Source organism: Patella vulgata, chromosome 3 (assembly GCF_932274485.2).
Source record: "Patella vulgata chromosome 3, xgPatVulg1.2, whole genome shotgun sequence".
Classification (NCBI taxonomy): Eukaryota; Metazoa; Mollusca; class Gastropoda; family Patellidae; genus Patella; species Patella vulgata.
The window spans coordinates 86,535,018-86,549,682 of record NC_065881.2 but is presented as its reverse complement, the minus strand read 5'-3'; the positions used below and the strand labels follow the sequence as shown (position 1 = coordinate 86,549,682).

The 14,665-nt window shown below is 35.4% G+C and overlaps 1 protein-coding gene across 2 annotated transcripts in view; it reads right to left on the bottom strand.

Moving 5' to 3' along the window:
- Positions 1 to 949: 949 nt before the first annotated feature.
- Positions 950 to 14,665, bottom strand: part of LOC126816431 (sal-like protein 1) — a 71,537-nt gene continuing 57,821 nt past the window's right edge. For both annotated transcript variants that reach the window (XM_050542983.1, XM_050542982.2), the window contains 2 exons: positions 6,511 to 7,494; positions 950 to 6,331 (listed from right to left, as the gene is read on the bottom strand). In XM_050542983.1, coding sequence (XP_050398940.1) covers positions 4,173 to 6,331; positions 6,511 to 7,494 — 3,143 coding nt within the window. In that variant the 3' untranslated portion in view covers positions 950 to 4,172. The remainder of the gene's footprint in view (positions 6,332 to 6,510; positions 7,495 to 14,665) is intronic.

Sequence of the window (14,665 nt, the reverse complement as noted above, 5' to 3'; positions counted from 1 at the left end):
AGAACTTGCAGAAGGGCAGAGAAGGGGGCAATGAAAATCATAGAAAGCCGCCAAACGTTTATCACATAGTGAATTAAAGATGAAATATTGCGATTGAGATTGGTATCAGCGAGTCAGTAATGGTGTATACAGCAATTTATCCGACCACATCACCAATTACCTTAGTTATCGTTAATAAATTATATCCTATCAATCCGATTTCTGCTCAATATGACAAGCTCAATGGCGCAAAAAACAAGGGCTCGTCATTTTTTGAAGAGATGAAATAATGTAAATTTTTAATAGGCGAACACAAATCATATGACCTGTTGTCGTGTTTTGTACAAGTCGAGAAATTAACAACCATTTTGAATGGCGCGGATCTGTATCGCTCATCATGTTTTATACGTCATCATCCACTAGTCCGACATTTTTTTGTTATAATATCCCAACCTTGAGAGAGCGAGAGGGAGAAATGGGGTTTAACGTCCACTCGACACAAACTAGGTCATTTCGGGACTAACATATGGCTCAATTTTATTTCCATAATTCGCTTGCGCGTAGGTGTCTTTAGCAGTGGGAGGAAACCGGGGGACCCGGAGAAAACCCACGAGGTTGGACAGGAGATCCTACTTCTTGTCACGTACAACCGGGGAATCGAAACCACGCCAGTTGACTCAATGACAGACTTTATGATACAACGTGCACGTGCTAACCATTCAACCATCCAACGCCCCTACTCCATCCCAACCTAGACTTAAGAACTAGGGGATTTTATAATAATCTTCTATTTGTTGGGGTGATGCTCTTCAACAAAGCCTAGGGCTTCGTCAATTCAAGTACGATTGACACAAATTGCGCATACCATGACGTCACAATTCCAAGATGGATGCGATGACATGATATTTTGCTCCTCGTTTATATTGCATGTTAGTGGTCCAAAAACTTAAAAAAATGAGGAATCAATATATGATATTTAACAATGTTTTTTATTTTTTTCATATGACAAAATATAAAGCTATAGTCTACAACCTCCCCTCCCTTCAAATAAATCATACGACAGATCTAAATAAACATGACGGCATTAAGTAAACAAAAACAAAAATATACACTTCCATCTTCTATCATACTCATTCCATCATCTTCAATTGGTGAGGATTTTAAACACACTACGTTCAGTTGATACACCAAGACTGTCTAATGATCGAGAATGATAGGAGATGTGGCGTAGAATATTTACTGGTAAATTGCGTAATGTGTGCACTCTTGTGACGTAAAGCTTTAAACCCATGACGTCGTTCAAATATATACACAAAAACATGTGACGTATATTCACAATAAGCGTTCGTTAAACTCAAAACAATACAATTAATTAATTAATTAAAGCTTTTATAAGTGATTGGCAAGCTAGAAATAAAATATAAAATAATATAACAACATACTCCAGACGGGAGAGTTTTTAAATTTAAACAAAAAAGGTCACTGGACTAACTTTACAATTCGTATTTAAGTTAGTATTAGTTACCAATGCCATAATTACAATTGCGTAGTAATCTTTGGATAGAATTTAAAATAGAATTAATTTGGAATTAAACAGCTCTTTTTGTGCGGTTTGAATTTTGATCTCGTTTGACTTTTCAATAGCAATGGATATATATGTATGTATATTTGTTTTAAAATGTTTAATAAAATCTCGCGAATTCTCGCGAATATTGACTGATTGTTCGTTATTTAATAAGATATGTAAAACACGTGACGGTTATTCGCTCAATGGATTTCTTGATTGGACGGTAAATCGTGATATGCTATCTTCGAAATAAATTTCGGTCATTTCGCATTCTTAAACAGGTCTACGTATTCTTAAAGCAAAAACAGTTAATTTATAAAATGCCTGAATATTATTTTGGTGCACGTTCTGTGCATTAAAGTCGTCTTAGCACTTTGTTTAAATTACATGTACCGAAATATACATTTTGTAAGTTCAAAGTTCATAGAGAATTGAGAGAAGGCATGAGAACCATTTCAAGCATTATTCATTCCAGAAAGCCTGCTGTTGGTTTATAGAAGATCGTCTCGTGACGAGTTTTATATGATTAATTATAACCAGCTATTGTTGCACTGGTAAATTATTCTTATACTCCACTACTATCATCATTTATTTATTATTTCATGTGGAAATTTACCTAAAATTATTTCCCCTTCGTGTCTGCGCTAATATTGTTCATATTCAGCCATTTTGGACATGCAAGCTGCGGATATAACGAGAAAATCTTGATTCATATATGATGCATATTTAATATTGAATCTAATCAAATCGATTTCTTTGACTTAAATGTCATAATTAATTCCTCTTATAACCGCACAATGATGATTGTGTTTTGAAAATTAACATCAATTTTTAATCATCTATAGGTCTCAACTATCGATAATTATGTTTCACCGTTTTTTTTTCTTTCATAAAATGTCTTGAATAACAAATGTCATGTGACCAAGTACAAAATTAAATCTTGCTGATATTTATTTTATGGAAATGATCAACAGAAACAAAAATGCTTGCGTAGAGACAAAAACACACACACACAAAAAAAGGTTTTGTGGACCAAACATACATTTAATGGTAGGCTAAATAATCAGCTCTAAATTACGTCACAGTCCATACTACGTCACTTCCCTAATCTGACTAAGAAAGAGACAAGTGGTGATTTGGGGCGAGACTGGTGTATTTAGAGCAGGTTATCCAGTCACATTTAATGGTTACCAATTAAGTAGGCAAGTGTAGACACGATTAACTATAAACAATTGCTTAAAAGGGAGGTAGTGGTAAATCATGGATATAGTAGTCTTGATTATAAAGACAAACTTACAAGGACTAGAGAGATTCTAACACCTAATTTAAGACAAAAAATTCAAAAATTGGTATTCAAAAAAAAATCTGAATATTATTTTTTAATTTGCCACTCTGTGTCGTATTTTTTTTTACATTTAACTCAATGCTTTAATTAATACGAATATTTAATGCATATCATATTTACAGTTTGTATTGAAAAAAAAAAATTAAATGTCTATTTAACTATTAATAATTGTATACGTTATTATCACATCACCATTTTAAACTATAGCATTAACTTATAATATGATTACATACACTGAACCTATATTCTATTTCATGATATGAAAGAAATGATACTGGATAATCAAATTAATGACTGGATAATGAAAAAAAATGATGTCATATGAAAAAACGTGTCACATGAACATGAAAAAGTGACGTAAATACCTACGTCAAAATCTAGGCGACGTAATATATTACAAGTATGCGTCATTTTAAAACATGACGTCATATAATAAAATTTAATGTCATTCTCTACCAGACAAAAAAGTATATATTCAAATTTGTCGTTACATACTCATAGTCAACACACATCGGTAAAGAAAAAAAATGTTGTATTTAAGTACTGGGTCAACATTCACAACGTGTGGTCACAACCGAATGTATTTCATATGTAAAATTGATATTAGCACAACATTTTACGACGTTTATGTATCATGTTTAAGATGAATAAAGTAATGGAATGCGCCTAAAAAGCAGTTTTGTTTCAACATCCATCTAATGTTCGATATGTTGATTTTCTAGTCGTCTATACACACATATACATATATATCTAAAGTATCTAGCCTCATTGTCATCTTGTAAACATAATAACTGTACACAAAAGGTTTAAACGTCATCAAAACATGTACACACGTTACACAATATCTGTACACAAAAAGTCCCAACGTCATCAATAGTTGTACACACGTAACATTTTATATATATACTATCTATACATGTGCTATTTCCGTGAAGAAATGGCACTTATATTTGTCCTGGGATTTCAAAATCTGTGTTATATTTTCGTTAAAACTAAAGTCGTTTACAAGAACACAGTCAAGCACTAAATAACAGAGTTGAGATTCCATCAAACAAAACACGGTCATCATCTATTTTCATAATAATTCGTAAAATTTCAAACTGGTAAACTATACACAATTCATTGGCCCATGGGCCTTTTGATTATAATATATTGTATTTGACACATCAGATTGGTTCTATATATACACTACACGAGCTATTCTTCACATCTTCGTGGTCTCAGTCTCGTTGCACACTGATCGTAACAGAACTCGTTAATGGTCAGAGTTGCCTTCGATGCTCATGCAACAATCGCCTTCTGAGTTTCACTAGCGGAGGTTTGTAGATGGTGAGATTGCAGATGTTGTTCTAAAGCAGCAGATGACGAGAAACTTTGGGAGCAGATATGGCAGCTACCAGCTTTCCATAACCATCCACCAGCAGCAGAACCTGGGGAACTCGAACCTTCTGATGGAGAGTCTTTAGTTTGAGGTGATGATGAAGCCGAAGCAGAATTACCCGAAGAATTCGATCTCATGCTCAAGTCCAACTCCCCAGAACTTGTGGTCAGGTGCTTGATTTCTGGGGATTTTAAATCACCCACTGAACTTCCGTTCATAACACGTTCCTCTTTTTTTTCCTCCATACGATGGTCCATCTTGGGCATTAACCCAGCCATTCCTGGATGCATTGGGACACCCATACCAGCCTGGATGCTTTGTAAAACAGAAAGATCGTTCATCTTTGGAGATAGTCCATTAAAGAATGGTGGATATTGGAAGTAGAAATCTGGAGGTCTTTGTGGGAAACCTTGAAGGTAAGGATTGTCCTTCATGTGAGACATCATGAAAGGTGGTTCAATAGACATTCTTCTACCTCTTCGGGAAGGACTGTTGTTCCACATGTGGGTACCCATATGAACTTTGAGGTTACCTCTAGTGGTAAAAGCTTTACCACAAACATTGCATTTAAATGGCTTGTCTCCGGTATGCGTTCTGTTGTGGATCATCAAAGCACTACCACTGGAGAAAGTTTTATGACAAGTGGGACACAGATGTTGCTTGGTTCCGTTGTTGCGGCGGGCGAATGGAGATTCGTCACTATTATTGCTGTTGTTATTGGCGAGATTCGGATTATTATTATTATTAATATTAGTGTTGCTGGGTTTATTTTCGGATTCTGGAGATTGCTTCATCGGTTCTTTCTCGGAATGAGCTTGAGATTGCGACTGATGACTGCTTTCTCTGATAGGAGTTTCAGTTCTATTTTCTGGCATTGATGATTCTGAGGGTTTGCTGTTTGAGTTATCATTAAAGGAGCTAGAAGGCAAATCTCGAATTTTGTGGGTGAGCATGTGTTGTCTCATGTTGCCTCTAGTGGTGAAAGTCCTCTCACAGACATCACACTGATAAGGTCTTTCTCGAGTATGGCTTCTATAATGTATATCTAGCGCACTTCTGCAGGCGAATGTCTTGAAACAAACGTTGCAAGTTGTGTGAGGTAATCCATCGGGTCCTCTTGGTCTCATGTCCATTCCACCCATCATTGGAAAACCTGGGATACCAGCTCCTGGAGGAAACATCATTGGATTAGGGCGCATCTCTTCACGGCTGTATTCGGAGCCATTTTCAGAAGCAGAATGGGATTTGGGAGAAGCTCCTGGTGATCTATCGCCATTTACGAGATCAAGCTGGGAATTTGGTGACAAAGATTTATCGGCAGGCATTCCATGACCAAGGCCCATATTATACCGGAATCTTTCAAATGATGACTGGGCAATTTGACTATCAAACGCTTTAACTCGTTCTTCCAGAGCCGCAAGAGAAGTAGAAGATGATAAAACAGGACTAGTGTAATATGACTGAGGTGGACCAGCAGAATTCGGTCTGGAACTGGGTGGAGACTGGTCGTTATTAGGACTAGAATAATCTTTGGGTAAATCATTATCATCATCATCAGTTTTAATTTTAAGAAGATCTGGTCTTTCAATATCATCGTTCTCATGAGCAATAGCAGCACGATCTTCTTCATCAATCTCCTCTTCTTCATCATCGTCATCATCCATATCAATGCCGAGTTTCTGGTCATCACTACTGTAGCCATTATAATCCTCCATGTCCTGGTCCGCTCTATGGGATTTATTGCTAAGATCCAATTCTTTAGGTTCGCCTTGAGATAAGTCATAAGGTCTCATCATCTTATGATCAAACTGCTGCATGGCGGCCCATTCAGGATGCATGTACATATGTTCAGGAAGCATGTTAGGCATGCCATGTTCTCCAGTGTGCATTCTGATATGTTGCTGAAGGACCAAAAGGTTGGTGAACTGCTTGTGGCAGACAGGGCACTGGTGCATCATCCTCAATGGTGGCTTGGCTCGATGAACACCCATGTGAGTTTTGAGATTTCCTTTAGTGGTGAATGATCTACTGCAGATTTTACACTTGAATGGTCTTTCACCTAAAATGATAATATAAGAATACATTTTAGTCCGAATACTGATAAACATCAGACTTGGATCAAACTGAACACCTTTTTCGAAATTTAAAATACAATTCTCATACACGATTCTTCTTTATCAAGTTGGAAATTATTGTACAAAATCTAAATAATATTCAAATGATAGTTAAAATAATTACCTGTGTGTATTCTGTAGTGCATCTGGAGAGCGCTCTTACAACTGAGGACTCGGTGACAGATCAAGCACTGGTTAGGGTCAGTTATCTTCTGTTCAATGTTCTTCACCAGCTGTTCCAACTTTGATGTCTCAGATTTGGAAACTTCCATGTATTCTTCTAAGTTTTCTGATGGATCAATCATCTTGGTGGGAAGAATTGTATTCTTTAACATTGATGATTCTGCAGAAACTGATGGTGCTGTGATGGTTGAGAATGGTGAACTCATGTTAGAAGCTATACTGGCCATACTGCTAGCTATACTTGCTGCCATGCTGGCCATCGGATGCAGATGTGATGGTAGTGGGAAGGAGCCAGGGGGACCTGGTAAATGGGGTCTTGGACCCATTGGACTTCTTAATGGTGGGAGAGGAAGTGGTTCTGAGACTGATGATGCCCTGGATGAAATGGTACTACTGGTGGAAGTTGGTGTTGGAGCAGTTTCACGATTCTGTTGAGGAGTTGATGGTGGACTAGATTTTTCACGTTTTATCTGTGGACTAGATGGTCGTTCTGCAGCATGAGTATTTGTGGTGATGTTTGGGCTAGGAAGGGAAGGAAGGGGTGGGGGATGTGGGAGATTCATAGCTGAAGAGTGGTTTATAGGGGAAAACATTGGTCCCATAGGCCGATGGAGTGATGGCATACTTCCACTGGGCATTCTGGCTGACATCGGAAAACCTGGGTTCATCGGCAGCGGCAATCCCATATTTGGCATCATTGGATTTCCCATGAATCCAGGTGGTAAGGGCATAGACGTTGGTACACTGGATGGGTTCATGGGCATGCCCATGCTTGATCCTTGTAGTCTGTCCAAATGTTCAGGAACTGGAGTTGGATTCATCCGAGCATTGGGATATTTTGCTTTGTGACGTTCAAAGTGTACTTTCAGGTTGCCCTTGGTGGAAAATCTGTTTCCACAAATGTGGCATTTGAAGGGCCTTTCTCCTGAAAAATATAAATTAAAACATACTTAAATATATGTGGGATTTGACGGGCCTTTCTCCAGGAAAAAATAAATAAAAACATAAATCCTTGTGAACTGAGATTTATCAACTCTTAATTTGATGTATTTTTGTTTTTCAAAAAAGATAATAAAATTGAACTGAGACAACATGAAGTTAATTACCCCACACCCAACTAATTTCTAACCATAACAATCAGATTCCAAGAAACATTAAAGCAGCTAGAAAGAATGAAATTCAAATTGAAGTGAAGGGTAAACCAGCAATTATTATGACTACAAATATGAGACAGAATCAAAAACTTTGAGAGCAATTAAGGCAGCATTTAGCCTGGGTGAATTGTTGGAAAAACGAAAATTTGTTATAATAACAAAAACCTTGTAAAAAATCTTATTATTTTTATTTCCAATTCTTTGTTTGGCAGATGTTATTTGTCAAGTAGACCTCATAGCTAGTCAAGAATCATTTTTTTCAACTCAAGTTTGGGAGGCTTTTTGTGAAAATTGATACCTCCAAAACAATCAAGGTGGAAGAAAAGCAATTACTTATGAAATTAACCAATTTTAGCTCATCTACATTTTAGTGAAATGCTCCATTTGTAATAATGTGAGAGCTGTCAGGTCTCGTTAGCTTCTAGCTGGATTATATTTCTGACACAAATTCACATTTTGACTTGTGTAAATCTCCTGATGGATGCCAAAAATCAGAAGGAATTTGGTCTGTGTTGTGTGCAGCTAGTAATATACATGAGTTGACAGGCCAGGAGCTATCACCTCCTTTCTACCATACCAAACATCAGATTGGGTGGTCTTTCCTCTTTCCCCAACCCATTTTTTTAAAAATTTACAAGAATTAGCAAATCAATTTAAAATAATTTCATCCTTTTCTCTAAACAATTTATAATGTTTATGTAATTTCATACTATTGTAGAATTTTGTTTAAATTTCCAGAAGCTATTTTGAAATAATTTTCTCAAATCTGGAAATGCCAGTCTTATGAATCGATTGAAAGGTATTTAGGGCTGTATATGTTTTAAAGGTACAGTCCCAGAATTACATTGATAAAAATGGGTTTATACTTTATAGTGCCAAAATGTGAAGCAATTACCCCCGTTACGGTTGACCCGAAAGTCTTTACGCAAAATGTTGAGCTGTTTAGTTGCTTGTTAAATAAATCGTATGAAGAAATCCACTGTTGAATTAAACAACATTCTCTAACACGTCTGTAGACACATGATGCTAGAGGATTCCAGTCCAATATTTTTAAATGAAGGGGAAGTACAGATCCCATGCCCAATCTAAGTTTCTCCAGGTTCTTTCCAGAAATTTTAAATGTGCGAGTCCCAGTGTCAGGATTCCAACCCAATATTTTTAAGTGAAGGGGAGTACAGATCCCATACCTAATTTTATTTTCTCCGGCTTCATTCCAGACATATAAAATGTTTGAGTCCCAAAATGACCTGATCGTGCTACATGAATGTTAAACTCATTTCTCTCACTCTCTCTCACGTCAAGCAAAGTTTGAACTTTAAAAGCCTACCCCTACTTATACATTTTTAAGATCATTATGTAAAAATTTCAAACATCTTGGTGGTATCAGTTTTTTTCTTATTGCATTAGATCATGAGCTGCGTGTGTCAGAAACATTTTATAGTCGATAAAAAAACAACATGATGTGAAAAAAATGTAGCCACAATTAGTCGGATTGAGGTTAAGTTTTTTAAAAGTGGCGTTCGGCAATATGATGAGAGAATTAATAGTATTAACAGAATGTAAGGTGATGTTATTCTTTATACCACACATACATATACCGACACCAGATATATAGACTTGGTTATCAAAACACAGATTTACATCAACAAATCTTTACTTTATCATCCAGACAGATGAATACTTAATACAAAATACCACTAGACTGTTTGGAAATGAAATGGGATTTAATGTCCTAACGTTCTGCTTCAAATGGGCTAATGAAGACGAGAATTCGCCAGGTAGTGTGCTATAAGGAAAATTTTGCCCAGAGAGTGGCGCTACAGCCTACTCTTCTTTCGAATTTCAACTGTCAAGGGTTCTTTTACGTGCACGCCAATGCGTACACCAGACCTCGGTTTTTCGTCCCGTCAGAACGTCTATATATCATTCCTTGCAGGCTCTCTTGTCCTACACTGCTGACAAGGGGGAACCATGCCAGAAAATCCAGATGTAATTTCTTGGATAACACCGGAATCGAACACGGGAGCTCGAGGTTAGTGACCCAACACCTTACACACTGAGCCAACATGGCTCCCTGGACGTTTGGACTATGCAAACTTTCCAAACAATAAAAAGTTCAACCATTCATTCTTGCATGAACATCCAGTCCACATAAATCAGCACTTTCATTTGTACGAAGCAGCAACTCCTTAACATTTTTTGTAATTATTGAAATAATTCACTCCTATGAACATCAAACCAAACATATTTCTCATTTACAATCAGTTTTTTGTCTCATCAATCACGATTTTGTCTACTTTCATTTTTTGGCGTGAATGCCCAAACAATAAATGACTGGTTAATCTTGATAATAACTATCCATATAAATCAAGATAACATCAATTTCGCTTTCTAAAAAATAATTAATTAACGTTAAACACTCAAAACAATAACCAGTTTTGAAAAATCACTTTCGTAAGAAAAAATGTAAAATTGTGATATTATCATTATTTTGAACTTAAAAGTTAATTCCAGATTTTTTCTTGTTTTTTTTTTTTTTTTTTCTTGGCAATCTCGTAGTGAGATAAAATTAACACGGAACTTTATTTACACGTCTTCTTGAATTTTTTCGTAAATTGAGCAGATCAACGATATAGACTAAACAAGTCAAAAATCCATTTTCCTTTTTTTTTTTTTTTCGTTTTATACATTATACTAAATATAATATTTCATGGTTTGGCTGACAGCAAAACGTCTACGAGACATTACAGAAAATCTGATAAGCAGTATGTTTCTCTTTCAGAAATAAAATCAATTATATGTATTTTGAAAATCAAAACTGAAAAATCTTACAAAATGACACTTTTGTTACAGCGAAAACATGATTAATGTTTTAAAAAAATATATAACCATTTCAAAAAATTCTTACAATAAGCCAAATCATTATTTGGTTGTCAAATTTGTACCAGCAGACGTGTGATTTTTCATTTATTTTACCTCCGGAGAAGATATTTAGATCTAGATGTCGATTGTTTAAAAAATCGTTAATTTATAGTTATTTCTAACAATATGGCCAGCAAACAACAACAAAAAAAAGGCCATTGATAAAATTTTAAGGGTAAAAAATGTGACAGAAAGAACCAATGGGAAGTAACCATTATATCGGATGAGAACAATTAAGAAATCTATCAAAAATGGAATTGAGAAAACTCTAGATAAATGGGGGTTTAACGTCCTACTGTTCTGCTCAGACTGGACTAATGAAAACGGGCATAATCCATACAGAGTGCTATGACGGAAATTTTGCCCGGGCAGCGCCACTATGGCCTACTTTTATATCGAATTCCAAATGCAAAGGGATCTTTAACGACCACGCCTATGTATAAACGGTTAACGGTACCTCATTTTTCGTCTCATGTAAACAACTAGACAGCTGTCCTTGTCAGACCCTCTGTCCTGCACCACTGACATTCTCGGCCAATGCCCATCTTCATTAGCCCATTGCATTTGTATAGTAAATTTGATCATTTACGTTAACTGGTTAAAGTGGATATAAATCGAATTTAATTACAATGTGCCCCCTGTACACCCCCACCTTTAACTTCTTGTGATATGGGATATAACAAAAATCTCCTCCCCTTATTGTTGCCCAATAACTAATAACTGTCCAACAAATGGTATAAGTAACAGCCAATTTCCTGTTCTTACTCAAATTAAGGAATTTATTAAATGTCCAACAAATAAATCAATGCTTGTCTTTAATTGTCTGACAACTCCGCCAACAATATTTACCATTTTAATCAGTGTACAACATTTCATCCTTTTGTTATTATAACTCTCCCAGTGTATCAAATTTAATTGCTGAAAGCGGACATCTTTTGTTGTTTTAGTGTTCACACAAAGTATCAAAAGCTATTTATTTATAAAATTTGTCCCTTAAATTATCAGCAATCATGAACATGTGACAATGATATCCTTAAACTTCTCTTAACAACTTTTAAATTTCATCTCTGTGAACCCAAACCATTTTCTTCTCTGAATTATAATTTACATAATCAAGTGTCGAAGCTTAACAGATTTATTGTTCATGGTTCATAAAATGTTACCTTTAAGTAAATTCCTAACAGATGGGCGACTTTTAGTCGTAGAGGTCAGAAAGATTAGAAATAACAATTAAAGAAGATCAAATTACAATCCTTTAACTCATGTTTCTACTGATGAAGTATCTTAATATTTATTTTCTTGTTTGTAACTTCTCCGTGTTATGATCATCCTCCAACAAATCAATTCCAAAATTCTTTCCAATTTAGAAGAATGAGTTTATAAAATTGAAATATATGTATATATAACAAGCAGACTTATTTTTTCGGATAAGTTTTCTGCAGGGCATATTAATAATTGATGTCTTTCTGTGGGAGTACACATAGTTCAAAGAAACTCTTTTTGTATAAATGATTAAAAAAGGATGTCCATGTCCAAATCAACTTAATTTACTTTTGATTAGCATAAAAATTACAGGAAATTGTCACAAGACTCTGGCAATTATAACATATGTAAACATTGATTATATATCAAGGTAATTAAATCAAAAAGTCTTTAATAGATAGAATAAAAAGCACATGTTATTTGTAAAATATTAAAACAATCCTTCATAATTGAAAAAAAAAAATTAGAAAGCCTTTTAAAAAAATCATATGGACATTCAGAAAATTAAAATAACCAGTAATCAACACAGAAAAGACACAAATAAAATCAAAGACGCTCTGGTAGTTAAAATATTAAAACAATAAAAAAAACAACCATTAATCAATATATACAAATCCTGGACACTCTGGTAGTTAAAATATTAAAACATAATCCAAATATCAAAGACACAACCGCAATCCTAGACACTGTTGGAGTTAAAACGATATTTATTTCACACATTGGTAGAATTCAATAGTAATATGAGGAGTATTTAACAGCAATAACTACTATTATTAGATGCAAGCTGATCAAAAATTGGATCCTCGGGTTAAATATTTGTTGGTCGTGACCGTGTCAATATTAACGGACGCTTTTCTAAAGTTAATTCCAAGCCCAGTAGTTCATCTTTACCAATAAATATGGCTAACCTTTGAACAGTCCTAAGAGAGACAATATTTCCCCCATTGAGAACAAAAGATGTGAAATGACCATTCGCAAGTCTTGTATTTAAATTTGCTTCTCATTGTTGTCTATCCACTCTCCTGATTGTGTAATAATTTGACCCCTTCCGTTAGGCCTTATTTTAAAATTATGACTATCATTCTTTAAGAATCAACACAAATATATTACAAACTTTTATTCACCCCGTCCATTTACTTTTTTTGAGAAAATGTATACAAAGAGAGAGAGAAAAATGGGGTTTAATGTCCACTCAACACAAACTAGGTCATTTTGGGACTAACATATGGTTTCATTTTATTTCCATAATTCGCTTGCACATAGGGGTCTTTAGCAGTGGGAGGAAACCGGAGGATCAGGAGAAAACCCACAAGGTTCAACAGGCGATCCTTCTCCTTTCCACGTACAACCGGGAAATCAAAACCATGCCAGTTGACTCACTGACAGACCTTATGATACAACGTGCACGCGCTAACCATTCGGCCATCCAACCCCCCCACTATAAGTAAACAAACATTTCAGTTACTGGCAACTTGTAAAGATCCAAAATAACGTATATCGATATTAAAATATTACACTTTTTGTTGACTCATCAGTTAACAACAAGAGTTAATTATCTATTTTAGAATTTTGTCAGGAAAAATAATTTCAAGAAGAAGTAAACGAGACCCCCTAGCTGCTTTTACTCATTAGTTCTCGACTAGACACACAAAACGAAAAATCACTCACTTTTAACATTTCGCTTAAATATTAATTTCAATATTCTTGGTCTCTATATATGTAATAAAACTCGGAATGTACCGAGAAAAGGCTAATCGTAAAAAGATTTATGAATTTTTATGTTGCTTCTTTTCAACAAACTCGAGAAAAAGAAGTGACGAGGAAGCCAATACTTTACACAGAATACCTCGCAATTTTTTAGACCTCACTCCAAGAAAAAGTTTTGATGGGTTAAACAGCGACGGCAGAATTATGATGATGATATCGTTGCTGCGATTGTTTATTGTTCTAGCAAATGGTGTGTTGCCGTTAGCGATGGATTAAACAGGGGTACATTTTTAGTATCACTTAATAATCATTTTATGGTTATTATCAAACCTGGAGAGTTGCCCGTGAGGAAAGATTCTCCGATTATATCATCACCCCAAAACACAAAATATGACCTAAAAATCACAGATTAACACTTTAACACTCTCAAACAAAAACATAAACTGCAAGAAAACTTCATAAAAATAACTTCATATAATAAAAATCTCTCAGACAAATCGTCTATAAAGATAATTCGGATACTCCCCCACCCCCCCCCTCCCCAAATAAAGATATGATATACAAGAGAGAGAGAAATGGGGTTTAACATCCACTCGATACAAACTAGGTCATTTCGGGACTAACATATGGTTTAATTTTATTTCTATAATTCGCTTGCGCATAGGGGTCTTTAGCGGTGGGAGGAATTTGCTTGGACAGGCGACCCTACTCCTTGTCACGTACAACCGGGGAATGGAAACCCCGCCAGTTGACTCAATGACAGACCGTATGATACAGCGTGCGCGTGCTAACCATTCAGCCATCCAACCCCCCTGAGATATGATTAGCTACCTAACATGGTTTTCTAACTTCTCTAAGAGTTCAATCTTGTATAAATTTGAAATGAAATGGGGTTTAACTTCCTACTGTCTGAACAAATTATTCTAATCAAGATAGACATACACCATGGCACTGTGGCCTACTATATCGAATTCCAAATACCAAGAGTTCTTTAACATGCACGCACATATGTACACAGGACCTCTGTGTAAATTTAACATTATATCGAAT